Source organism: Alnus glutinosa, chromosome 4 (assembly GCF_958979055.1).
Source record: "Alnus glutinosa chromosome 4, dhAlnGlut1.1, whole genome shotgun sequence".
Taxonomy (NCBI): Eukaryota; Viridiplantae; Streptophyta; class Magnoliopsida; order Fagales; family Betulaceae; genus Alnus; species Alnus glutinosa.
In genome coordinates, this window is record NC_084889.1 from 2,548,721 (window position 1) to 2,576,539 (window position 27,819).

The window sequence follows — 27,819 nt, forward strand, 5'->3', positions numbered from 1 at the left end:
TTCTAATTCATCCCGGTAGCATGAAGGAACGTTCGTGTTGTAAGGATATGTGTTGGTCAAGAATCATCTCCAGTTCAAATGAACTGAAAATGAGCAAGTTAGTATATCGTGATTTTTTATGTGGTACGTTAGGACATTTTAAACAGTATTCATACGGTCATGTATTTATTTTGAATGAATTATCTTGTTTGAACACAGCACCTTAATTATTTGATTTTTTTTTTTTTTTTTAAGTGTTTTAAACTCCGTCCTCTTAGGTTCTAATCTCATCTAGTCTAGTCCTTGCCTAATCATTGACCTTACACTTTTTCTTGCCCTAATTTTACTTCTTATAATTGTTAAGATATTTTGATTTGTTTTTTATTATAATGTGTTGGGACAGGATATGACACAATGGAAAGCGCGGTGGAGGTCTTGTCGGTGCCGGTGAGCAGAAGAAGATTAGCTTAATTAAATTTAATTCTCCACTTAACTTTACCCCCCCTGTTGAAAATATAGTGTATAAAGTTTTCCGATTGACTATGAGTAACAATTAGTTGAAAATACTGATATTAAAATTTCTCTAATATTTTGTCAAGTTGGTATTTTAAAAAAATAACTGTATTATTTGGAAGTGTATTTTTTATTTTTTAAAAATACGGTTAGAAAATATTGAAAAATCTGAATTTACAAATCGTAAATAAAGAGGTGTGTTTTAAAAAACTCACGATTTTTAAAGTTAAATTATGATTTTTAAAGGCCAAATTGTGATTTTACTGAATATTTAACTGCATTTTTAAATCACACGTTTTAAAATTGAGATCTATTAATCGTATGTTCTGAAACTGCAAACCCTAATTTAAACGAATCTTACTATTTTTACGCACTATTTACTGTTTATGTTTGTATTTTGCTGCTTTTCCCGTTGTGGTTTTTTTTTTTTTTTTTCACGGTTTAATTTCCTGTAACCCTTTTTCCTTATTTGAATAGAAAAAAAAAACATTTATTTATCTCGTAATGTATTATTTTTTAGGAGTGATAAAGATTAATATATTAACAATGATTGAAAATAAAAAGAATTATATATGCTCTAAAAAAATATATATTAAAAAAGAAACCGACAAGTTTATTTTTTTGGGATTACCGACGAGTTAGATGAACAGTCGTCGTGGTTCGTGACTCTCACGGCGGTATCATCAAACATAACGCAGACCAGTACGACAGTACGAGTGCTAGATCCACTGTTTTAAAATCGGAAAAATGCGTAAACCCCAGTCTCCACTTCAACGCGTGATCAACACCATCCAACCACGAACCCCATAATCCCTTACGAGAGTTTCACGCCTCGATTGTACGCACCGACACTTTGGAAGTCAGCAACAAAGTGCTTCCAAGATTCCAGTTCATGTAGAGGAAAATAATGGCGTTCCGCACACTCATTCCCAAAAAAGCTAACAACAAAAGATCGTAGATAAGACAGCTTGCGAGTTGCGAGTTGCGAGTTGCGTTTGTGTATAATATAAAAATATATATATGTGTATGTATGACAGTTCATTTGGTTGTATTTCTTTGTGTGTCTCTCTCAGTCATTTTCACAAACACTTTGAGATCTATCTGAGGAAATATGCGAGTCTGTGACTTTAGGCTCACTTCAAATTGCTCGCACGAAGGGTTCTCTCAGTAGATTGTGTTGGAGGGAAAATGGAAGGTGGCGATGGGACGGTAAGGTTGGGGGCTGTGAACTTGAGGCCGGATCGGGCTGGCCTCGATTCGGGTCCGGATGTCTCCGTTTCGTCTCCGGTGACGAGGCAGAAGGCCGCTGCGGCCAAACAGTTCATAGAGAATCATTACAAGAATTATCTCCAGGGACTGCAAGATCGCAAAGACAGGTTCAGATTCGTTGATTTTTATTTTCGTCTACTGTTTATTTAATACATGATTTTTGTTCGGGTTGAGAAATTTGGGGGTTATTGGTCGTATTCTTGTTGTTTGATTTGATATAATTGTGATTCGAAATTGGTGTTTAGTGCTTGTGGGGCTGGTTCTGTACGATTCTATATGGCTACACTTGTTAAGATATGCATTTGAAGTACTTCTTTTACTTTTTCCGTATATGGGTTTGCCGCACAGCTTTGGCATATTTATGTTGGACATGTACTTTTATGGCACTAGATTAGGATATGATTGCTTATGTCTTTGTCTTGTAAATTTTTATTAAAGCCATGAATTGGTATTTGAGAACTGGGATTTATTAAAAGAGAAAAGAAGGTTATGACATTATTTCTGGTTTAACCTTTTACCTTCCTTTCCCTGCTTTTTACCGGGAGACCAAAGCCAGTTTGTATCATTTGTATATAAAAAGTTCAATTGTGCCTGTGAGAATCAAGTTCCTTTTCGTTTCTTAAAGAATTTATTACATGTATGCTTAGTGATTATTGAGGGTTGCTGTGGAAACCTCTCTATCTCTTTCTCTATATGGATATTTAATTAGGACATGCAGACTATTGTTTATGTTTAAATATATGGTAATTTAGTTCATATTACTCTGTTTTAGACGTAGAACACTTCAAAGGAGAGCACAAGAAGCTCAGGTACCAATTGAGGAGCAGGAGGAGATGATGAGGAATTTGGAGCGAAGAGAAACTGAATATATGAGGCTGCAAAGACGTAAAGTCGGAATTGATGACTTTGAGCAATTAGCCATAATCGGTAAAGGTGCCTTTGGTGAGGTACATGAAAACTTTATAAGATGACAATATTTGGGAATTTCTCAGATTTTCCTTTTATTTTGCAGACTTTATTAAATGCTCCATTTAATTGTGTAAGTTCCTTGGACTGCATATATAGGAATAAATTTTAGGTAGCACCACACTCACCCAGTACTTATCCAATAAATGCAGGTTAGGCTATGTCGTGCTAAAGATACAGGAGATATTTTTGCCATGAAGAAATTGAAGAAATCAGAGATGCTTAGCCGTGGACAGGTGAAGTGGTATCTTTGTTAACAGTTTATCTAACTCATAGTATATATACATGGATGCTTTTGTTGAGGCATTCTTCTTTGTCTCCTTAGGCACTATTGCATTCTTGTTAATGTTTTGAATATTGGTTTGAGTTGGTGTATTTTGTAGTTTAATGATTTAAAATATCCTCACTGTGACGTGACTTCCGCTCTATGGAATAACATTTTTACTCATTTTGGTATGTGTTGGGTTATGCCTAGAAGAGTTATCAACTTATTTGCCTGTTGGTGAAAGTTTGGAAGGCCAAGGAGTGCTGCGATTTGGAAGATGGTGTCAATCTGCATTTTTTGGTGTGTTTGGAAGGAAAGAAATCTTAGGTGTTTCGAGGATTTGGAGAGTTCCACGGAGGATATTTTAACTTCATTTTTTCATACAGTGATCTTTGGATGGTGGTTTTTTTGTCTCCACCGTTGATTAGCTCTACTGATTTCCTTGTTCGTTTTTCTATTCTTAGTTAGGTGTTTCCTTTTATATACTTACAGTGTACTTAGGGGTGCCTTACACTTTCAACAAGACTAAATTTACTTATTTAAAAAAAAAAAAAAAACTGATCATAATTGTTTGGAGCTGTATTCTAAAGAAGTTTGAAAATGTCTGTTCTTAGCATTAAATGTCATAATCATTTTGTTGATCTTTATGTGTATTAGTCTGCATCCCTTAACAGTCAGTGAGAAGTTACCTTGAGTGGTGGTGCATGTGGTACTAGGTTAAGGGGGAGTGGTTAAAATTGTTGCAATTAAATTCAAAAGAAAATATAAAGGAAATTAAGAATGAAATGTTAACTGGACTCTCAAAAACTAAAATTCCTATAAAACCGCAGAAATATTTGAAAATAAAAACCAAAGTTTACATTGAGAAATTTGATGAGATTAGTTTTTTTTTTGATAAATAATTCATTTCAATGAAAAGCGCAAAAGGACACAACCTTGGTACATAGGATGTATACAAAGATAAGGCCCTACTAAAGGAGAAATTTGATGAGATTAGTTATAATATGCTATCTGATGCTTTAGTGTGATGTATGTCTGGAATTGAGTAATTCTCGTGTACTCTGTGCATCAGGTTATATATTAATTATTCTATTTCTTTCCATAATTTAGGTTGAGCATGTTCGATCTGAGAGGAACTTGCTTGCAGAGGTTGATAGTCGGTGCATTGTAAAACTCTTTTATTCTTTCCAAGATTCTGATTTCTTGTACCTTATCATGGAGTATCTACCTGGTGGGGACATTATGACATTACTGATGAGAGAAGATATTCTTTCCGAAGATGTTGCACGTTTTTACATAGCAGAGAGCGTTCTAGCTATTTACTCAATTCATCAACACAAATATATTCATAGGTATGATATTTTATCACTGCATGCTCTTTTGATACTAACTATTAGTTAGACATCAAAGTTATTAGACTTGTGCATGTAAATGTTTCGATATGAGTGGAAATCGTAGGCCCTGCTTCTCTGATAATCCTAGCCTGCCCAGTCTGAGAGCAGGATAGGGCTCAGTATACTGGCTTGTGAAGGACATAGAAAAAGATATGTTACAGATTAACAGACCCTGGCTTGGCCTGAGAACACATTGGAGACTGAATATTGGTCAAGGATAGTCTCAGCAGGCTGCCAAGTTTGTCATAAGTAGTGCTACAATGAGACCAAATCTGGCCTGAGCCTGGCTCAGCAATTTGCACTCGACTCCTTACAGTTAGAAATTAATTAATTTTTTTTTTAATTTTATTTTATCTATCAAAACATTATACTCAGAAAAATTTCTAGATGATAGTTTAACCTTTATGAAATGTTTATTGTTATAACGAACTGCCGGCCAACATCTTCCTCTTGCTGACTTTAATTTTTGAGTATGCCATACTTGCTGTTGTATTCTTTCCTTCATGATCTATTTGAAATCCTTTCTGCGGAGAAAATGAAACCTTTGATTTTTCCAGATTCTTAACTGACAGAACAGGTGAGATATTCATAAGATTCATAAAGTATTACCCTCTTATTGGCTATTGTAATGTGATCTTTTCACATTGTCATTGTCATGTCACCCAACAATAAGTGATGACATTCTCGTTCTATAAAATTTTTAATACCTGTCTCAGGTTTCTTGCTTTTCCCTTGGCTGAACACTTGAGTTGGACAGAAAAAAAAAATACTTGTATTTCAGTGAAGGCCTTTTTACTCTTTCTCAACTTCTGTCGATTTGAGTCAGAGATCAAGATGAAGTTTTAAATATACTTTCTTACAAAAGTACAAGTATCCAGTTATTTTCAAGTTCGACATAGAAGTGTATGCTTACTCTGGCAGTGTACTGCTTGTAGGGACATAAAACCAGATAACCTGATACTGGATAGAAATGGCCATTTGAAGCTTTCAGATTTTGGCTTGTGCAAGCCTCTAGATGATAAGTATTCATCAATATTATTGGAAGATGATGATTTTACGACCCAGGAATCCACTCCTGAAACTGAAGGACATTCTGCTTACGATAAAGCACCTTGGTTGATGCCAAAGGAAAAATTGCAACAATGGAAACGTAATCGCCGTGCATTGGTATTTATCTAAACTCTTTTTCTCTCTCTCTCTCTCTCTTTCTAATTTCATGGCGAATTCCAGTCTTATAGCTCATGTGCAATGTCAAGCATAGCAGTGACTTTCTGTTAAGAAAAGATTGTTGGCTCTTTTTTTGTATGTCCTACTTCTTGATCAATATTTCTACATGCTTCATATTATCAATTTCATCTATGTTCTACAGGCCTATTCAACTGTTGGAACTCTTGATTATATGGCACCTGAAGTTTTGCTCAAGAAGGGTTATGGAATTGAGTGTGATTGGTGGTCGCTGGGGGCAATCATGTATGAGATGCTTATTGGCTATCCTCCCTTCTGTTCTGATGATCCAAGGATCACATGCCGCAAGGTATACTACTTTGTAACCCTTATCTTTCATAAGTATCCTTTATATTTTCTGAATAGACAACACTTTTATCTGATATCAGATAATCAATTGGAAAACATGCTTGAAATTCCCTGAGGAACCAAAAATATCAAAGGATGCTAAGGATCTGATATGTCATTTATTATGTGATGTTGAAACAAGGTTGGGTACCCGAGGAGTGGAAGAAATAAAGGTAACACCTATCCAAGATAAAAGCAAATTCTTAACAAGTATCAGATTAAATTTTAGGAAAGTATTTTTCTTTTTCTTTTTTAAATTTTATGGTGCAGATGGGTTACAGAAGAGTTTGCTATTGTACATGAACCACAAAGCAAATTCAATTTTTTAAATGGTCCAGTTGTAATATTTGTTCACCACACCAGTCATTCTTAGCTTCTTAAAATGCTTTTCACCACATATTCGTGGGACTATTCCAAAATTCTATCATCACATTTACACTTTCATGTTTGAGTGAATTACTGTTCTCATAAAAGTTAGCGTTTTCTCAGGCACATCCATGGTTCAAATGCATTCAGTGGGACATGCTGTATGAAATGGAAGCTGCATATAAACCTACTGTGAATGGAGACTTAGACACTCAGAATTTTGAGAAGTTTCCTGAAGTGAGTATGCTGAGTAGATGCTTTGATACTTATAGTCTTGTGGTTTAATGGTGTTCTATCGAGACTGTGGGGTTTTTAATTTTTCTATTCACACCTTATGATTCCTATTTTTTTGAATCAGGTTCTTCCATTCATGTATTGGAAACAGCCATTAACATCACGTGTTATGGACTATAATGCCACGTGTTAAAACATTTACCTCTTTTTTGCACCATCTTAATTATTTTTTATAATTATTTAATGATAGAAAGAATACGAGAAAGAAAAAAAGACGGTTAATGAGCGAGAGAAAGGGAGAGAAGGGCTTGAAGTCAGTGAGAGAGTGAAAGGGAAAATCAGCAGAGGGGAAAAGAATATTAGAAAAAAAAAATGCTTTATATGCTTCTGGTCTGAAGCTCAAGCCTTGGTTCCCACTTCTGGGTCCGGAAAATGGACCCTGTACATAAGTGCACTATTCAAAGTAAAATGTTTGTTAAGTTGGCAAAATATTTCTAACCTGTGCCCTTTATGGTCTTCACCTTGTTCTTGTTTTAATTCCATTATGAATGGAGTGGCATTGGTTTCCGTAGAATATCGCCTGGCCATCTCAGACATTTTTCTTTTACACCCTTCCAAAGATTACAACAAACTATTTTATACTATAAAGAAATAAATAATACTTAAAAAAGTAATAAATAATGTTTTTTGCTATCTGCTGGAGACGGATTTTTAAATGGGTGGTTTCCTTCAAAATATGATTAAATATTGAAATTCTTTGAAAATTAGTTACTCTCCCAGTGATTGAAATTTTGTAGAGGTAGAAGTTGCTCTCTCTCTTCATTTAGCCTTTTCATTTTATTCTTTGAAATGATATGCAAGATTTTAAACCATACTATAGAGGGTTTGACTTGTTCAATTGAGAATTAATCCTTTACATCTCTCTTTTTCTTTCTTGGAAAAAGAAAGAAAACAGATTTCTAACAAGCCTTTGCATTTTTTCCTGTTTTTAAATAGGTAGAAGGTCCACCATGCACAATACCAACAGTGGGACCCTGGCGGAAGGTAATGACTTTTTACTTTCTCCATTTTATTGGAAATGTCTGATTAAAGCTTGCTCAAAAAACTATGTAAATAAAACCTCTCTGCTTAGTCATTTCTATCATTTTTTGATAAAATGTTTTGTTTTAATGTTTTATTCTTAAATGAGCTGCTAAGCATTGGAGTTGAACATAGGTGCATGTTGTTGTCATTTTTCTTTCTCGCCCGCCCCCCCCCCCCCCCCCCCCCTCTCTCAAAAGAAAAAAACTAGTTGTCATCCAGGTTCTCATTTCAGCGACCTATTTAATTATGCCTGCTTTTTATAACTGGAGGTTCGGAGATTAGTGAACTTGAAAGAGCTTTAAGAATAGCAATAATTTAAAAGTATATTCCTCCTCTATGAGGGTTGGAATTTGGGGGTGGGGGGACATTGTGCTGAAAATTGAGGTTTAATCATAATAATTCAATAATTATAAGTTCAGTATTTGTGAAATGGTATTAGATACTAATTCCTTATTTCAATGGGTTATGTGATATACGACTTGTAAGCCCCATTAATTTACTCTTATTGTCCTTAATAGTCACTTTCTTCATACTTCTTAAATTATGTAGAGTGACTGACCACATTCCTTGCAGGATATTAGCTTTTGTACTATTGCTCTGTGATAGATTTGGCAGAATAATTCCTAAATTAGATTTTGCTTGTTTGATGTTGCAGATGCTGACATCAAAAGATACCAATTTCATAGGATTTACTTTCAAGAAGTCGGATGTCCTTAAATCACTTGAAAGTTCAGGTCTGCTGCAATTGCCATTTGTTAGATTCCCTTATATAAGATTCTTTTTTTCTTTCCTTTTTAATTTCAGATCAATTTGGTGTATTATCTCAACTTTTGACTCTATGAGTGAAGAATGCTGATCCAACTTAATGTGAACATACTTAAAGGAGGCATTTTTTACTGTTAATATGAAAGGAACTAAATTTCAGAGTCAATTGAATTTGGTTTTGTGAGGACATTGAACTGGGTGAGGAAGGCATGCAGTTTTAGGGGTCTATAGAAATAAAGGATGACTTTATTTAACCTAGATGAGGTGGAGTGAGACATGGTAATTATGCTTGGCTTTGGTGATAGGTCTGAAGGGTAGGACTTGAGTAGCCATCCTAAAATAGTATGAAAAAAGCATATTATGAGGATAGTTAATTATGGAAGTTTCCAATGTTTCGACGTTAAATGCCAATGTGCACCAAAATCTTTATCCTTCACTCTAAGGAATCCAAACTCCGGTTTTGTGAGGACATTGAACTGGGTGAGGAAGGCATGCAGTTTTAGGGGTCTATAGAAATAAAGGATGACTTTATTTAACCTAGATGAGGTGGAGGGAGACATGGTAATTATGCTTGGCTTTGGTGATAGGTCTGAAGGATAGGACTTGAGTAGCCATCCTAAAATAGTATGAAAAAAGCATAATATGAGAATAGTTAATAATGGAAGTTTCCAATGTTTCGACGTTAAATGCCAATGTGCACCAAAATCTTATCCTTCACTCTAAGGAATCCAAACTCCTTTAAAGCCAAAAACCTACACAAATGAACTTATAATTTTGTCTTATTAGCTGAATTTCTGGAAGAGCTTGCAAGAAAGTGATCCAAATTTTGTTCTTATGCATGAAGATCAAAATAAATTTTACTTATATGCACATTGTGTTCTTTAATGGCTGGAAATATAATTTGAGTTTACCAATTTTCTTACTCACTGGGAATTGTTATATGAGGATAAGTACTGATATTTGTGGGTCATGACAAAATTGTAAATGAATGTTGTATTTGGATTAACTGTAAGAGTTATAGCAGCTGTAATTTTTATCCACTTATGCTGGATGCTCGTCAGTCTTCCTCACACCACTCATTTTTATCTTGAGAAAATCACAGGTCTAATTGGAGATCTAGTTTCAAAAGGATCTTCCATCCAGGAAAGGCGATTATAAATTGCTAGTCATAGCCTGTTGCATGTGCATTTTGATGATGTAGAATGACACCTATCATTTATATCTGCAGTCATGTTGCATCGGATGTCCCATCATGAATGTGGTAGTTCATTAGCTTTTAACAACTGAATTTAACAAATATTTTCCTCCTATAAATAATATTTCATCAAAGTATGCCCCTGTTTGGGTTCATGTATCACATGATGATTTTCCTTGAACAATGTGCAGGCTTTACTCACCCCCCCCCCCCCCCCCCCCCCCCCCCCCCAAAAAAAAAAAAAAAAAAAAAACAGAAAAAAAAGAAAAGAAAGAAAGAAGCAGGTTTCATGAATATTAAATTTAGTTTGTGGCGTTGGACATGCATTTTGTTTGGTTAGAAGCCCTTTTGGTAGGGGTGTAAACGAGCCGATCCTGAGCGGGTATTGCCTGTTCGGGCTCGGCTCGTTTAACAAACAGTAAAGCTCGAGCTCGAGCTCGAGCTCGACACGAGCTGAAAAATCTTGTGCGAGCTCGGCTCGCGTAAGAAAAACTATTGTCCGAGCTCGAGCTCGAGCTCGGCCATTTTGGTCGATCCCGAGCTCGAGTACTCGGCTCGTATCATAATTTAAATTATTGACTTTAGCAAAAAAAATTAAAAATTAAAAATTAAACCACAAATTTTCAAAATAATGTGCACTTGCACGTATTAGAATTTTGCAATAAAAGCAAACAATAAGGCAATTGCCAATGAATCTAGAATCTGAATTACAATTATCTATGAATCTATAATAAGTAATTAAATATGGTCAAATTGATCATTATGAATTTATGAGTCATAAATCATAATTTATAACTACCTACTAATAATACTAATATTATATGATCATACGATCTAAGTATTATCATATGATAGCATATTTAATGATTTAACAACTCGTATGATCTTAAATCTTAGATCACGTGATGTAATGATTATTAAGTATTTAATGATAAACTCATAACATATAATAAAGTGATTGCATATTTTATATTTACATGTCATATGGCACAATGTTATATTATTATATGATCATATAGCCATATAATCTTATTATATAACATGAATAATATGATTAAGTATACAAATTGTCATTATATCATATGACTAATAATTAATTATTGATATTATTCACTTTTATTATTTTATATACCTATAACCAATTAATATATACTAACTAATAACTATTGTTATTTATTACTTAATTTATGCTTACGTATAGTATATTATTTATTAATATACTATATTATAAAACTAGTTATATATATATATACGAGTCGATCCTTATACGAGCGGGTTCACGAGCTTTAGTCGAGTCGAGTCGAGTTTATACGAGTTTGCATCGTTTAATAATCGAGTTTGATTTTCGTGTTCACGAGTAGCTCATTTAATAATCGATTCGAGCACGAGTCGAGTTTATTCGAGCCGATCTCGAGTAAGCTCACGAGTAGCTCAGCTCGTTTACACCCCTACCTTTTGGCTTTACTGTATTGCCAATATTTCTTTATATCCTGTCTTCTGATTGATAAAACGAGTTATAAATGTGGATAATTTTCTTTGTTAAGAAGCTCAAAAATTTTAAAAATGAGCTAGTCTTTGTTTACCAAAAATCCTGTTAATCTTACTGTATCCCAGCGTGTATTGCATGAGCATTAATTTTCTTTACTGTCCTTACTACTTCTAAATAATGGAGCCAGACTCAACAATTTTGGTGTGGATTCCAGGTACGGATATGAGATCAAATGGATCTTCAAAGGCTCCATCACTAATTTCCTTATTAGGTATGATTAGTTTTTATTTTTGATATTAAGCTCCTTTTGGTGTCAAGGTAAACCCTACTCTACAATTCTGTTTGTGACAAATCCTGTAGTTTTTCAGAGCAAAGGACTTTTTCTTTTTTTTCGTTTCTTATATTCCACGAGTGGTAATTGCAGATTATCCATCAGATTCTGATTGCCCTTTTGCTTTTGATAATAATTGAGCAGAACAAAAACTCACATCCTAGAATATCATTTACGAGTACTGCTGATTATCCAAATAATGTTTATTTTCACTGTTTCTGGTTTTGTTGTTTTTTAACAAGAAGCTGTCGACACAGGTCGGATTGACTTGCAAGAAACTGTGATATCAGAGGGGGAGCAGAAGCAGGAAAGTTGAGTTTAAACGTCTTTCCGTTCTCCTTCAACCAGATTAGGTATAATTTACTTCAAAAACAAAGAAGCTATTACACCAAAACCAGAAGCTATTACACGAGTCTGGTTTTGTCGAGAATTATTGCCATGTGAAAACATGAATAAGGTCTTGTCTCGGGCACAATTCTTTGTTTCTCCCTCCTTATATTTTGTAATGTATAACAGTATAAGTGCCACCATAAAGCCAACATCAGTTCAAAATGTCCTGCTTGATAGCCAAAAGGCCCAAAACCTAAATTATAATTCTCTGTACATCCAATGTAAACATCAGATCAGCTCATTCAATTTTGTCTCTTGAAGGGGATATATCTTTGTACTTTTGTATTATTTTTTGTTTTATGAATGATTTGGACAGTCACATTAATATCAAGATTCAAGAGCACTCTTATTAAGGGCTTGCATGTAATTAATAATTGGAAACACATTTCTCTTTACAGAAAGAAAACACAATTTTTATATTGTCATCTTGATAAATGCTATACGCAACATTTGTATCCCACTTTGTTGATGTGGCAATGCCAGTCATATATTCTTTAGATTATCCCTTGTAAAAAAATAAAAAATAAAAAACCAAGGCAATGACGCATCAACAAAATGAGATAAAAGTGTGATGTATAACGTTACTATGTTATCTTTTGTCACTTTCATAGAATTAGGGATAGAAACTCCCAAAATATTCATTAGAGGGTTGATTTATCAATTAGTTGGAATTTTCATTTTAAGATAAAGAAGAAAAAAAAAAGGAATATGTGAAAGAACAAAGTTTTATTCCAAATTACGTTTGAAGAATTTTGTCTAACTCAGAGTGTGTTTAACACTGCAATTTTGCATATCAAAAGTGCAATTTTAAACTAAATCTCAGATAATGTATCGTTTGGGAGTGTGTTTTTTTAAAAATTATAATTTAAAAATGTTAAAAATGTATTTTCAAATTGCAGGTAAACGGGTATATTTTTTTAAAAGGTTAAACTACAATTTAAAAAATTAAATTATAATTTTATCATACGCTTACTTATATTTTTAAAAATCAAATATTTTGAAATCGTTATTTTAAAGACCCACGTTTTAAAAAATGACAAATCTAAACAGAGCTGGCATGTATTCAATGCATGTACTCAGTCTATTGACAAAGTAGTTGATTTTTCAGTGTATTTTGGACGCAATGAGAAAGTAAAAAATGTTTAGTCAACTGGTGCGGTGTTGTAAATCATCCACAGGCTGTTCGTGGAAACACGTTTGCCACAAATATTATATAGATAATCAGTTGGTCTGACTTATGAAATTAAAGCAGCAGTTCAGTAATTATCATTAATTAATTAAGTGGGCCCCATTTCAACATTCATTTAGCTTTATTCTGCCCAGATATTTTTCAACGTTCAATTTGTCTCTTCAACTAAAGTGTTAACCACGGTTGTATTTTTACTGCTGTACAATTTCAAAGGTTAAAAAAAAAAAAAACATTCCTTCAGAGTTCAGCCTTCAATTCTTCAAACAAATAAACATTTTAGAAGCCGCAAAGGTAAAAATCTTTTGTGTAACGCCCATTTAGGCATTTAGGCAGAGTCCCCACGTGATGCGAGACGTCTCTCCATTTACTGCCCAAAATCGGTAAAAAGATATAATAAAAAAAATCCGACTATTCAGGCCGAAAAGACAAAGGAAAAGAGATAGGAACAGTAAAAGCAGTTAAAAGCGCATCGCCACCAGTTTGTGGACCCCACAGCACCACTAAGAGACAAGGAGATATTTTCGATGTCTCCTAAACAAAAAATATCTTCCTCTCCAGAGCTAATCAGCACTGACGTGGCAACTTCATGGCCCATTACACGTGTAAAAGCGAGCGACAACTGTAACACTGCCTCCAAATTCCTTCCATCTTCCCATCCATCTTTTTATCTTCCAATTCTCTCTCTCTCTCTCTCTCTCTCCGAAATCTGAATTATTTCTACCAATTCTACGGTGAACATGGAGGATTCCAGAGCAAGAGCGACTCGGAGGAGTCGTCCAACTTCTTCTACAGCAACCGCGACCGTCTCATGCGACACCAAGGACCCTGCGAGCTTGGTATTTTTCTTGTTTCTTAGTATTTCTTCTTATAACTGGATTTAGAGTCTGTGTTCTTAGCTTTCAAAGTAAGCAGATTTTTAAATATATCTTCAGGGTTTATTTTATTGCTCATGATTAATTTAATTTGGGGTTCGTAGAAAGATATATATATATATAGGCATGTAGGTCTGAAATCATATGAGATAGTTGCTGAGTTTCGTTTTGTTTTTGTTTTTGTTTGTTTTTTTTTTTTTTTGCCATTATATTAAGCTATGTTTTTTCTTAATAACTTCCCAAAATATCTTTAGAGAAAAAAACACTTGGGTTAATTAGCTTTTTTTCAAGGATCTTTGATCATAGTGTTACTGTATATATCAGGGCAATCTGGTGACGGAATCTCTTTCTACAGAATGGACAGATGAGAAGCACAGCTTGTACCTCAACTCCATGGAAGCATCATTTGTAAACCAGTTATATGAATCCATGGATCTGCTAGGTTTTTGCCGCTCGTCAGATCCAACGTATTCCAGGAAAAAGCATTTCAGCACCCTTACCCCTTCTGGCCAGGTTCCACTTTGTCTCTTCTCTTTGATAGAATATTAATTAAATTATCAAATTTATCATGTCTCATTAATTTAAACTTTTGATATAACCCGTGATTTAAGGCTCTTTTACGTGAATTCTTCCATATTAATTGTGTGTGTGTGGGTGCTTAATAAGTATGTGATATTATTACTTTTATTTACTGCACTGCTTTTTTCAATCTTTCTTTTTCTTTTTTTTTTTTCCCAGTTTAAGGTTCATCGAAATGGCAACTGGCAGAGGATTAATTTTGAAAGAGCTGCTAATCTTCAGCTAAAGAAAGCAGATGGGTCTGATGTTTTTCTGGAAAATCCTTGGATCCAACACTATCGAACTAGATGCGTACCCCACGTTGTAGCATCAGCAGATCTCCGAAAAAATGGTGCATCCACAAGTCAAGCATTGGATTTGATTGGGAATAAGGCTGCTTGTTATTCGAAGCAGATTCATGCGAGTGACTCTCATCTGTGCCATCACAATTTGGTTGGCAGCGACACAGGTGGTGCTATATGCTTGGACGATGATTCTTTACAATTATTTCTCTGAATTCGAGAGAATTCGGGTAAGTAATTGTAAGAGATCACTTATGGGATTCATCTGACCAAATAAAAATTAGATTGGATAACCACTTATTCGGTCAATGGATCTTGTAAGTGGTCTCTTATAATCACATGTCTGAATTTTCTCAAATTCATACAAATAATTATAGAGAATCTCTTAGCTTGCTGTTTGCTTGATAATTGTGTTGGCGTGCGTGGATGGTATTTAAATTCACACCCATTGTTTCATGCGCTAATGAATGCCACAACCTGATCGACTGCTAACAATTGGAGGGAAAGATAAAGGGAATGTTTTTCATACAAGATAGATTTCTATGCAAAAATTATTCAAACTACTATAGCTTTTGCAGAGGTTTCGGATCAAAACTTTGTTGATGAAGAAGTTGAAGGAGAAAAGGAAAGCCAAATTTGCAATGCGAAAAGGACGAATTCTTTTATAACCGATGCTTCTAGCAATGATCAGGTAATGCATATTATCGATTGCATCATTTTCAGGATCATGAAAACATTACGTGGGCATTGATATCTCAATGATGTTGTCCATCTCTCTCATGCTCTTCAAGGTTGTTCCACACAATGAATCTTCCGCAGCAGCAGCAGATGTTACCAAGAACTGCATTTCTGCGGCTAGATAAAGGAGTACTTCACCGGTGACTGGCAGACAGATAACAAGACTAACAAGTGTGACTACCACCTAATCAGAAGGTTTTATATTCTCTGTGTGTGTATGAGAGAGAGAGAGAGAGAGAGAGAGAGAGGCATTGAGGATTCCCTGCCATTAATTTGTTGTAAGTGGTTATTACTGCTGCTACATACAGATATGGATAATGTTGTATATATCTTTTATTTTTGTATTTTTTTTTCCCCTCCATGTCATCGATAGTACTATTGCCATTCTGCAACTATTCTACGACTTTGGCCGTGCTGGAAATGGGAGTACTGATGATCTGCTGAGAGATGTTTTCCATGTTTCTTTCGGATGTTCTGTAATGAATTTCTGTTGAATCTATGGAAAAATATTTGTATGTGTTGATTTAGCATCGAGAGATTTTCAGATAAACCTTCCCAATCATATATATCATCAATACAAGTCGAGTTGCCTATTCAAATCAGCAACTGTGAAGTCAAGTGAACCGGAATCCCATGTAATAAAATTGTTCTATTTACATGCACTGTAATGGGTAGCTTATCACGTATGGCTGGTGGGGACTTCATTGCACAGAACCTGATTAAATACGATAACCCGGCCTGCTTATTATTGATGAGTGATAAAAACTTTAGCTTGTGTAACGGCCTACTTTTAACGATACAATATTATCTATTTTTGGTTTTTTTAATCATATTTCTTAAGAGGTTACTCATTCTTATATTCAGACGATGTAAGACGTCACATTAATCATCACTTATTGGGACTCAGCGTCCCTACTGGCGACTCTCATGAGATTTCTCTATTCTTGGCGTCCCAATGAATGCTCGCTAACGACCTTTATGAGCTTGTACATGCTCCCAATCTCAGGCTAGGCAGTGATTCTAATATCATTTGTAACAACCCACTCCCAATGACACAATATTGTTCGCATTTAACTCTTCCGAACCAGAATTTTTAGGATGTCACCCATCCTGATACTACTTTCGCAAAAACATGCTTAACTGTCGAGTTCTAATAAATTCATAATCATCACGGCTTTAAAACGCATTGTGTCAAGATGATTATTCAAGATGGGAGCAAATATACATATAAATATATACACATTCTCATGTCCACGCGACGGGGGATGCTATAATTTGTGAATGCCTACAAGTTTGTATTGTTTTTGTTTTGAGAAAAAAAACAAAAAACAAAAAAAAAAACAAATTTTAACAAACGGAGCCGATCCGAACTTTCATCCTACTTTAAAGACAAATGGCCAATGAAAAGATTCTCAACAAGTTCAAAACGTAAAGGAAGAATATTATATTAGTCACGTGGGGAATTTCTTTTTCTTTAGATAAAAAATCACGTGGTTTTGCCCACATTGGTTGGTATTTGAAAGTCAAACTAATCACGTCTCCTCTACCTTTTGTAAACGGGTAGCCTAAAAGATTGGGACATCTTCCTAAACGGGTCCTTAAACCAAACATCAACCTAATTCGGATTTGCATCCGTACAATTTTCTTAAAAAATAAAATAAAATAAAATAAAATTGTAAAGGCTAACATGGCTAAATAATTCATGTGTTCAAAACTTTGGATGCATCAAATTAACAAAAATCATGTTGTATTTCTTTTCCGTTATCAAATTGAAAACAGAAATGTTAGGGAATAAGGCTTCTCCCAAATTAAGTTACTCACACATTTATAAATTATACTCCTTGACGTGACGATGTCATGTCGCATTGTCACGTCAATGAACGGAAAAAGAAATAAAAAATAAAGAAAGAAGTAGCTATATATATATATATATATATATATATATATTGTTTGCTGATATGGAATTGCGACATCAGGGAGCAGTGCCACGAGACTAACTTCATGACTACCCCTAGCATTCTTAATTTAAAATTAATCAAATTACTTTTTAAAATACGTTTTGCAGCTTTGTTACCAAATTGTTTTTTTTTTTTTTTTTTAAGGGAAAAATCACTTAACTTCTTGGACTTTCTTCACATTTATAATTATTTAATAAATTTAAAAAAACTCTTAATTTAGTTTATTTATCTTTTTTTTTTTATTTCACTAATTCGTTAGGATTTAACTAAAAATCTTAACAGAGGGGTGTAAAAATTTTCAAAATACTAATTATTTTTTTCTTGAAAATAATTGCAAGGATTTAAGTATTGGTCAGGATTTAACAGAATTTACAAAAATACTCAAGCTTGAATCTTTGCCACTTTTTTTTATTATTATTTAAAAGAAAAAACAAGTATTTTGAAAATTTTGACAGGATTTAACGAAAAATTATAACAAATGAGTGAAATTGAAAAAATTGGATAATGGATACACTCAAATGAGAGTTTTTTAAATTTATGAGGGTAATTGCAAAACTGCCAACAATTCAATTGGTTAAGTAAAATTTATCTTTATTTTTAACAAAAATTGTGACATATAGGCGTAACATCAAAACTAATAACAATAGCGACATGTGGTATTGTCAATCTACCATTGGATCAGTCATTGTAAAAAAAAAAAAAAAAAAAAAAAAAAAAAAAAAAAAAAAAAGAAAAAAAAAAAGAGAACATTGCAATGTAATATATTCAGATGGTAGTGCGGTTCTCAAATAAAAGAGATACTTCAATTACAAGCGAGAAGAAAAATGTTACAAGTACTTCAATTTTTTACAAAGGGAGCCTTACTAATTTATGTGGAGCTTATTCATCGAAGATAATTAAAACAATTAATAAAAAGAAATGCTACGAGTACCAATGAATAAGCACAAAATCATCTTAGTAAGGCTCTATTTATAAAAGTTTAAGTACATGTAACATTTTTCGAGCGAAAATGCCTAGGATTTCTCATTCTATTGGTTGGGCTTCGAGGATAAGATGGTCCGTCCAAGTCCAATGTGTTGGCTACCAAAATAGGGCAAGTGTGATTTTAGCTTCAATACTACACAGGGTTCTATTGGAGAGCTTTCATAGGCATGAGCATGATGCATCTGGCCCAAGGTTGTCTCAGTAGGGCTGTTCAAAAGCCCAAAATTTGGAAATCCAACCAGCATACGAACCAGTTCTCATCCAATTGGGTCGGCTTCTAATGATAAGTTACCGAGTTAGATTTTTGGGATGTGTTTGTTGCACAATTCTTACACAATTCAAGACACAATGGTGGAACCCATGCATGTGGGTAGCTCGTAGGGTTACCTGCAAAATTGGAGCCTGTTTGGTAAGCTGTTTCCAAAACAGAAAACCGTGTCTGAAAATTGTCTGCATGCGTTTGGCAACCGGTTTTAAAAACAAAAACGTAAGAAAACAAAAACGCATAAAACATGAAATATGAAAACAATTTAGAGTTGTTTCTAAAAACAGGTTTGTGTTTTCTAACCAAATACGCTCAGAACACGCGCGGAACCTATTTCCAACTTAAGTGCACAGTGTCGCACGATACCCGTGATCCATGGTTCTAATCTCCACAAATCCATTTTTCTTTGCCTTCTTTATCCTGCTCGGCTTGCTCGCATTCATTCCCCACCTATAATCTCAGACAAAAATCATTCCCCAAGTGCATCTCAGTGCCATCACTCTCCTCCTATTTGCCTTCATCTACCCTATGAGCCGGGAATCGATTGCAAGTTTTGGTTCTATTTTTAAGGAACCCATTGATTAGCAGCTCGTGTTCCAGAGGATCGAAGAAAACTTTGTGTGAATGATCAACTCCTCTGTTGCGGCGGCTCCAATTAGTGCACTTGTTCGTAGGTTCTGTGGGTTTTTTTTTTTTTTATTTCTATGGGTTTGCTTGTTTGATTCGATTCCTGTGCATTTGTTTGGATAACTTCTTTGTAAGTTTTTTATCGCACTTTTGGTAATTCTGTGGCTTTTGGATGTTTTGGGTCAATGTGATATTGCATCTGTTATGGGCTAATTTGAGTTAATTTTGATGAAATTGAACAAGCCATACGGTAAATTTCTACATGGCTTGTTTTGAGTCAATGAATGCATTTATGTATTCTGTATGGTTTGTGAAGGAATGGGTATGTAATCTCAGATGCTATTTGATTGTTTTTACCAAAGGTCCAAAGCAAAGCCTTTGTTCCTGTTAATCCCTCTTCTCTTTGACAATTATTTTGAAGGCTACAATGGAGATGAGAGAACTACTGGGTTGTTGTTCATGTTCAATTCTTTGATTGGAGGTTACTCTTCTGCTGGACAGGTGGTGATGCTATCTTGCTTTATATTGAGATGGTGGTTGCGAGCATTGTGCCTGGTGAATTCACGTTTCCGTTTTTGCTGAGCACATGCACGAAGGTTGTAGGGTTTTGTGAGGGAATTCAAGCTCATGGAGTAGTTGTTAAGATGGGTTTAGAGGGAGATGTATTTATCGGGAATTCTTTGGTTCATTTTTATTGGAAGATGTTTGATGGAATGCTTGAAAGAAATGTTGTGTCGTGGAATAGTTTGATTTGTGGTTATGCTGGGAGGGGTTGTCCGGAGGAAGCTCCTGAGAATTGATTTTAGCATTGGCTGATGTTTCATTTTTGCATCATTTTTTGTCAATCAGTTGGATCAAACAATTCTAGGTGCTCGGCCATGAAGATAGTGAATAGTTTCCTTCTGGTTCAGAAATGGAGTTTACATCCCTTGCTTTCTGTTTAGTTGGCTCAGGGGTTACAGATTTTTTGTGATGCTTTGTTGTTGAAGCTTTGTTGTAGTTTCTATTGCTTGGTGGGTTACATCAACTTGTTCAGCACGTTGCTGGCTTTGCTGTAGTTTGTAGCTATTGTGAGTAGCTCTGTTTTTCCAATTTTTTGTTGGGAAGTGTATGTTGTCTCATTGTTTGGTCATAAGAGATTTGATTCATCTAAAAAAAAATACAATTCTTGAGGTTTTCTCCGTGGCTGGCTTGGGTCTCTTGGGTAGTGACAGTAGAACTCATTGGGTAAATAAGGGGAAAAGCCTCCTCCATTTTGTAATGATTGTATGAGAGAAATCTACACACCATAAATAAGAGAAATGTGATGTCAAATTATGTGCGCCTGGGGCTGGTGAGAGAAGCTCTTTCTGTCTTTGGTGAGGTGCTGCAACAGGGACCACGACCTGATAGAGTTACAATGTTATCTGCGTTCTCAATAGTGCAATGCAAATGACCTTCGGAAATGATTAGATGTGTATAACTTTTGAAATCGGTTATATTTAACTAGTTATTAGCTATCATGTGCAGCTAATGTAATGTAAACGACACTACTTGACATTATTAGTACCAAGTATTGAGGCTATGGAAGGATTAATATTTTGTATTATTTGTAATCTTTATTCCCTCAACTTTTGTAGTATTTAGATAAATGGATTATTGCTATTATTGAAAGACAAATGAGTCTTCGTATCAAACCTGGTTTGAGAAGTATATTTGATTGGGGATTTCGGCTCCAATTCTTCTACAATCTTGTATCTATCATGACTGTACAAGGAATTTTTAATGTTATTATTAGATGCATGTTGAACAATGGGTCATAGTTGATCAATTTAATTTTATTGGACAAGTTTATTCAAAAAAATGGGACACACTATAAGTCTAATGACATAAATTTGACAAAATTCTGTTTGAAAATCACCTAATAAATGAAAAAAACAAAAAATATATAGAAACGTCAAACAATTTTCTATTTTTTTATTAAGTGAAAACTGTTTTGAAAACAATTGTCCAAACGCTTTGGATATTGTTTTCTATTTTAAAAACTGTTTTTAAAAGTAGTTTGCCAAACACTTTTTCAACGAAAAAACAACAGAACATGGTTTTTTATTTCTATTCTCGAAAACAATTTTCAAACACAAAAATAAAAATCGATTTGCCAAACGAGTTCTTAGTGTTTATTAATTTTGTTGGTAGTTTGAAGGACGAAAGTCCAAGCGTTGGTAGTTCGTGGGGCTACTTCAAAACAGCTGGCAGTTTAGAACAAATCTAATAAAGTCGAGACACATTTCAAATTTCAAATCAATTTAAATTCAAATTATGAAATCTAGCATTTCTCTTATGACAAAAACTGCTTTCTTTTTTGCTCCTTTTTTAGTGTAAAATCTTTTATCAATAATACTAATAATACTCTAAAATGGATTGTCAAGTGTTGGAGGCAAAATTGATATGATCCTGCCACGTGCCACGACCAACTCTTCATTAGTCATGACAAAATAGGAAATATCATTGATGTTGTGACTTTCACGACCGCTTGGCTAGTATAAGCGGTGCAGAAATCCCTAACGTCTTTGCCTCACTCTCCCAATCCTCACCTACTCAGCCGGTCACCTCTCCCATCCCCTGTATATATATCCCACCTCTCCTCTCCTCTTCTCTTTTACATCACATCTAATTACTTTCTTTACTTGAAATGATTAATATTCCACGGAGACGGAGGAGACCCAAAGGTATTTTGGTTCGAATGGATTCACACACTCTGGAATAGGCAGTTTTGAAAAAAATACTAGGCAGTAAAGTCGTGTTTAAGAAGGGCAACACGAATATCCTCCGATTTCGCTTCACTGTCAGAGCCTTGGATACGCAATTTCAGGTAGGTTGTTTGTGTTTCTTCACTGCTTTATATTATTAATTACTATTCTGATCTTTTTTTTTTTTTTTTGTAGGTTTCTTCGGGGCTTCCCAAGATCTTGGGTTGATTCAGTTCAAGATAGGGTTCCTAATTTTCAAAATTTTCGATGCCGTCATTCATTTCGAGCACCTCGAAGGCGGTCCGGTCCGTAACAACCCGTAAAAACGGCATCGTACGTTTGATTGGGTCCGTGAAGAACACTAGGGAGGTGCAGAGACTTGATCAAATTCGTTGCTTTAGCGGAATTGCCCCGTCGGCTCAATATTCGGACAAGCATCTTAATCTTTGGTCGCGGAGGTTGTTTGATAATGCTCACACTGTTCAAACGAGGCGGTTTCTCGGTTGCGGAGATGGTGACGAGGGCGGAGTTCTGTCCAAGGTTTACGAGGAGAAGCTTGTGTTGGGGTAATTTCGTTGAATGCCTTTCTGTTTTGTCGGTTTTGTGCCAATGTGATGCAATTTTGTTTGAAGGATTTAACAATCGGTTGTGTGCCAATGTGATGCAATTTTAAGGATTTAAAGCCTCTTTCTAGCATCACATTTTGAATGGACGAGTTGGTCCATCTACCTGTGTGCATGATTGCCAGTTATTTTGTTTTATTGCAACATGTACACCATTCTACCTAATATGAATCATAAAATGTTCCTCTACTTGAAATGGAGAGGATCGTGATTGGATATTCTATGCTGTGTGTCTTATTGCTTTCAAATATTTTCGGGTTGGGGTGGGGGGAATAGTTGCTAGTAAAAGATACAAGTTCGATTGGCAAATTTTTTTAGAGTGCTTTTTTCTTTTTCTTTTTTTGAAAAAGTGTTTTGATTTGGCATAAAGTTGAAAGTAGTTTTGGCAAAACTTTTTGGAAGGGTTTTTTTTTTTTTAAAATGTTTTTGATTTGATATAAAAGTGAAAGCAGTTTTGAGTATTTTGTGAGTGTTTTGAGTTGTTTGTTAATGTTTTTGCTTTTTGGGTGGAAAGCAAAAATGCTTGGGCAAAAAGCGTTGCCAAACAAACTCGTAGTTTCTTGGTTAATCATAGCTGCCATACTTAGTTTAGTATGTTACTAATTTTTTTGTTAGTTGAGATGTGTTGGAGAATACATGTGCGGGTGTGAGATTTTAAGTTTCACATTGGATAATAATCAAAGAGCGTAAGCGATTAATAAAATATAATTGGACCCAAATTTCATAGGCTTAAGCTTTTAGGTTAAGTGGTGATCAAACCTATTATGTTAAGGCCTTACGGGAACGTCGGGAAGGTTTCCCAAGGTATTAATTAATCTCCCCAACGAGATGCATAGTCACTCATGACATATTAACCCTTGATCCTTAGTCACACAAGCGCATTTCATTTGCAAGTTTCAGTGTCACATAATGAACGTTAGATTTTGGTTGGCTTATTAGCCGAATTTCATCCTTGGTCATGGAGGAACATATTCATTGAATATGATGTCTCATGGTTGCATTACATTGTTATTTGGACCCTTCTGATTTCTAGTGATGGAGACTTCAGCTGATTGAAATATTTTCATTTAGGTATTCGCCAGAGCAGTTGTTTGATGTAGTTGCAGCTGTTGACTTGTATCATGGTTTTGTCCCATGGTGTCAGCGGTCTGAGATACTTAAACACTATCCAGATGGATCTTTTGACGCTGAGCTGGAGATTGGTTTCAAATTTCTTGTTGAAAGTTACACTTCCCATGTAGAATTGAACAGGCCAAAGTCTCTAAAGGTAGCCGACTTCCTTTCTGTTTTTGTGGTGGTTATAAAAATTGTCTTTTCCCTTCCCTTTTGATGGAAAATATATTGTATAACAATTAGTAGTATAGTTTTTTTATGATCTGAGAGTTTGTGAGAAAGAATATCTTTGCGACTTATATGACACTTTTATACTGTTGAATAATGTGATGGGCATGATTGAGGGTAGACAAAATGGCTCAAAATGAGTATAGCAATTATCTTAGGCTGACTTGAGGCAGATTTGGATGAAATCTTGGTGTTATGTTGAGAATCATACTAATTACAAATTAGAAAATGCTAGAAGATCTCTACTTGAAGAGCTCTACTTTAAGAGCTCTATTTGTTTCGGTTAAGTAATGACTTGTTGGCTTTTGGAGTCGTGAGCTGAAATAAAAAAACACCAAATTTCTAGTTGACACAAATTAATTCAAGCAGCGACTCAGCGTGCAAATATGTGTCGAGCATCAGCATCTTATGCGTTCTGTGCTTTGGGTTTACACTACTAGTTGTTATGACCTGCTGACTACGTCAATACTTATTAGAGCTTTTGTTTACTCTTTGTATCAGTTATAAAAGGAGTAGTTGTTGGCTGCCATGTCTGTGAGCCTTTAGGTGGTGTATTGGAGTGTTAAAAATACGTTGGTTAGTTCTTTATATTTGCATTTGTTTAATTGGATGCTTAACAAGATTTAGTTTCTTTACATCCTTGGTTGTGAAACTGATTTTTAATTTCATATGGTGTTTTTTCCAGTGGGCCTGTTGATGAACTTTTTATTTATTTTATGTTTTTTCAGACTACTGCAAAGGATAGTACCCTGTTTGACCACCTGATAAACATATGGGAGTTCAATCCGGGACCAGTTCCAGGAACTTGCAGCCTTCATTTTCTGGTGGATTTTAAGTTCCAGTCACCACTTTACCGACAGGTGATTTTCCTCTAGTCCATTCTGGAATATATCATCTTCCTAGCTTTGTCAACATTAATATCATGTTTATTGAGGACTTTAGTTGTCGTTTTTTTTTTTATGTACCCTTTGGAAATTGACATCTTCAAGGAGGAAATAACATTGAGATGATAGTTGTAGCTAACTACCTTCCTTTTTTTTCTTTTCTTTTGGGTGTGGGGTGGTTGTAGTCCAAAGATCCCCACACCCACTCAATCTGCTGATCTGACCATCAAATACCCATACCTCCAATCACTCACCTGTCACAACCCACAACCTGACAACCAGAGTGTCACCACCTGTACGCAGCCTAAGCCATAACTCCCTTTAGAATTCCCAGTGACAATCTCACATTTCATTCTCAATGCCTCTTCTGGCCATGGATTCATCCAAAATGGTGTTCGGCAGACTGTCATCTGGTGGACTGTCTCAGCCATACTAAGGAACAGCAACAGCAACAACTGTGATTAGAGCTTTAATAATTCTTGAAGATGAACTTACCACGTGTGGTTGGACTGTCTCCACCCCCAACTTGGCCCAAGGTTTGGATGTTTGGTTCTTTGAGAATTTTGTCTTTTTGTTTTTTGTCTTTGCATGTTCATGGGTTTAATTGAGATTTAGGGGGTGTTTGTCTAAAAAATTCTATGGTTTGAGGAATATGAGACCTAATATCAAGTTGGCAAGGGAGATTACTGAGAAACCCCATAACTATCTTCAGTTGCCATCGCTCTCATCTTATGACCTCTATTTGTGCAACAACCTTGAGGTTCTACAATTTTCCTTCCTTTTCCCCCCATTCCAGACCCTATACTCTTTATCTGGACATAACTTCCCCCTCCTCCAAAACTTAGAAAAAGTTTTAGACATGTCAAACATGATCCTGACATTGAAACCTGGGTTTGGCTGTTCCAATGCTTGGTTCTGTCTAAGTCTGTTACTTAAGTTCCAGTTGCTTGTACCAATTAGTTTCCTCTATTAACTATGAACTTTAATTACAGCTACTTCTCGGTCTTTCTTTCTTTTTTTTTTTTTTTTTTCTTTTTTTTTTTTTTTTTTTGGCTTATTTGGCCATAATCTTTGTATGACTTGTTGCATTGTGGGTGCTATAGTCATCTAAAAAGCTTTCCCTTTTAATTTTTTAGGTTAATGTTTGGCCTGGAAAAATAGGAAAGGGGGAGTGCTCTTCTTTGCACTCTGGAAAAACATGGGAGAATAGAGCACTAGGGCGAGGATTTGTTTGTTCTGGGGAAAAAAAGGGATGTAGGCGGTTATTTTTGGAGTGTGGAAGAGTGTCGTGTATGTATTGTGCCACATGGGTGGTATAGTGCCGTGGGGTGTGAAAACTTGTAATGGCTAGAGTGGGTTTAATGGGTGTTTTTGAGTGAGTAGGATGGTGGTTGTCTTGCATGTAAGTGTGAGTGACGTGGTGAGCTTGTTGGTTTGTGGAAAATTTTGTGGCTAGGAAACTAAGTCGTGGGGTGTGATGATTGTCTTTAAAAATAATGAGAGTTGGTCTGTGTGGGTGGAAGAAAATCAGTTCTCTTTGCACTGTGGTTCTGCACCTCGTCCTATGAGTTTTTTTCTCAATTTCAATTCAATCAAGAGTTTTTCATTTCTTCATTTCTTTGTGGGTTTATCAGTATACACCAGTTGTTTAATGTTTTAAATGCAATTCTCCACTTTATCTAGTATATATATATTGGAAAGACTTTTGAACAGGACTTCTATATTGTGATGAAGACCATCTAGAATTATTCTAATTCTGACGGCCTTTCTGTTTGTTAGGTTGCGTCCATGTTCTTCAAGGAAGTGGTCTCTCGCCTGGTAGGTTCATTCAGCGAGCGCTGCCGTTTGATATATGGACCGGGGGTCCCAATTCTTGAAAATTCATTTGGTCAAAAGGCATAATAAGAGTTCAGTTTGCATTTAACCGGGTGTAGTGCCAAATGAAACATCCGAGGACTGCAGTTAGATCACATTTAGAGATTTAAGTTTACTGTTCCACCAGCAACTGGGTGATATTTTGTTTTGCCTGCTGCCCGGTGGGCTCATTGATCTTTGTTGATTACAATTCAACTCAAGCAGCATCTCAAGTTAAATATCATTTAATTACTTATATATTCTTTTTTGTATTTCATTATGTCATTTTTACACATGCCTTAGATTAGAGCCCAATTTTACAGTGCTGTCTCTTAAGATATGGCAGCCCCGGGATGTGTTTGATACAATATCACACATCACAGCAGATTAATTTTTAGTCCCATTTCGCCTCTGTTGACAGTTTAGATATGGAAATTGAAAGAGTATCGTTAGGAGTACTACAACTTCTACTACATGTCCTTTACAAATTGACGCAACGGTCCACATGATACTTGCCACATCATCATCAGTTACTCTATGCACAGTGAAAGACTCCAAATAATTGTAGCTCATCATCACATATTAACTTTTAACGCTAAACCAAATACAAATAAAATAAAGTGACTGTTAATTAGTTATGCGAATCAAGAATATTAGTTTTATTAAATAAAGTGACATCTTCACTTTTTTTTTCTTTTTTCTTTTTTTTTCTTCTTGTTTTTGGGAAAATAAAACAACCAATAAAGCAGGGAAAAGGGTGAAAAACCAGGTCTAGGGGTTTGGTATCATTATGAGGAATAATAATAGGTGGGACGAAATGGGAATGCATTATTGTTTAAATTTTTTTTAAATTTAGAGAACTAAAGCTATTTTTTTTATTCTCTATTCAAATATACTATACAATAACTTTCATTTTCTTTTATTTATACCATTTAAATATTCATTCAAATCAAAGCTAGAGGAAAGAGAAATATCTATTTACCTCTTATAGATGAAGAGAGTTGTGATAAACCATTCGGATCATTTACCTGTGAAATGAGCCTAGAGATAGAGATCCATAAAGGTGTATGTGGGAACACTCGAT

The 27,819-nt window shown here is 35.1% G+C and overlaps 3 protein-coding genes across 4 annotated transcripts; all 3 read left to right on the plus strand.

Moving 5' to 3' along the window:
• The first annotated feature begins 1,154 nt into the window (after positions 1 to 1,154).
• LOC133865837 (uncharacterized) lies at positions 1,155 to 12,142 on the plus strand. The gene is made up of 12 exons (XM_062302330.1): positions 1,155 to 1,868; positions 2,534 to 2,708; positions 2,880 to 2,963; positions 4,103 to 4,344; positions 5,322 to 5,553; positions 5,756 to 5,920; positions 6,000 to 6,131; positions 6,448 to 6,561; positions 7,555 to 7,602; positions 8,297 to 8,375; positions 11,305 to 11,361; positions 11,679 to 12,142. Exons 1-12 carry the CDS (start codon positions 1,681 to 1,683, stop codon positions 11,735 to 11,737), a joined length of 1,575 nt encoding a protein of 524 aa, XP_062158314.1. The 5' UTR covers positions 1,155 to 1,680; the 3' UTR covers positions 11,738 to 12,142.
• Positions 12,143 to 13,629: 1,487 nt separating this feature from the next.
• LOC133866817 (cold-regulated protein 27) lies at positions 13,630 to 16,000 on the plus strand. 2 transcript variants are annotated; one of them, XM_062303466.1, is made up of 5 exons: positions 13,630 to 13,836; positions 14,197 to 14,385; positions 14,611 to 14,899; positions 15,302 to 15,423; positions 15,524 to 16,000. In XM_062303466.1, exons 1-5 carry the CDS (start codon positions 13,738 to 13,740, stop codon positions 15,593 to 15,595), a joined length of 771 nt encoding a protein of 256 aa, XP_062159450.1. In that variant the 5' UTR covers positions 13,630 to 13,737; the 3' UTR covers positions 15,596 to 16,000. The 2 variants fall into 2 exon arrangements, with proteins under 2 accessions (XP_062159450.1, XP_062159451.1); XM_062303467.1 differs by having other exon boundaries at positions 13,631 to 13,836; positions 15,311 to 15,423.
• A 5,934-nt stretch (positions 16,001 to 21,934) lies between these two features.
• Positions 21,935 to 27,015, plus strand: LOC133865343 (uncharacterized). The gene is made up of 5 exons (XM_062301735.1): positions 21,935 to 22,155; positions 22,229 to 22,599; positions 23,728 to 23,923; positions 24,726 to 24,857; positions 26,661 to 27,015. Exons 2-5 carry the CDS (start codon positions 22,301 to 22,303, stop codon positions 26,781 to 26,783), a joined length of 750 nt encoding a protein of 249 aa, XP_062157719.1. The 5' UTR covers positions 21,935 to 22,155; positions 22,229 to 22,300; the 3' UTR covers positions 26,784 to 27,015.
• The last annotated feature ends 804 nt before the right edge of the window (positions 27,016 to 27,819 follow it).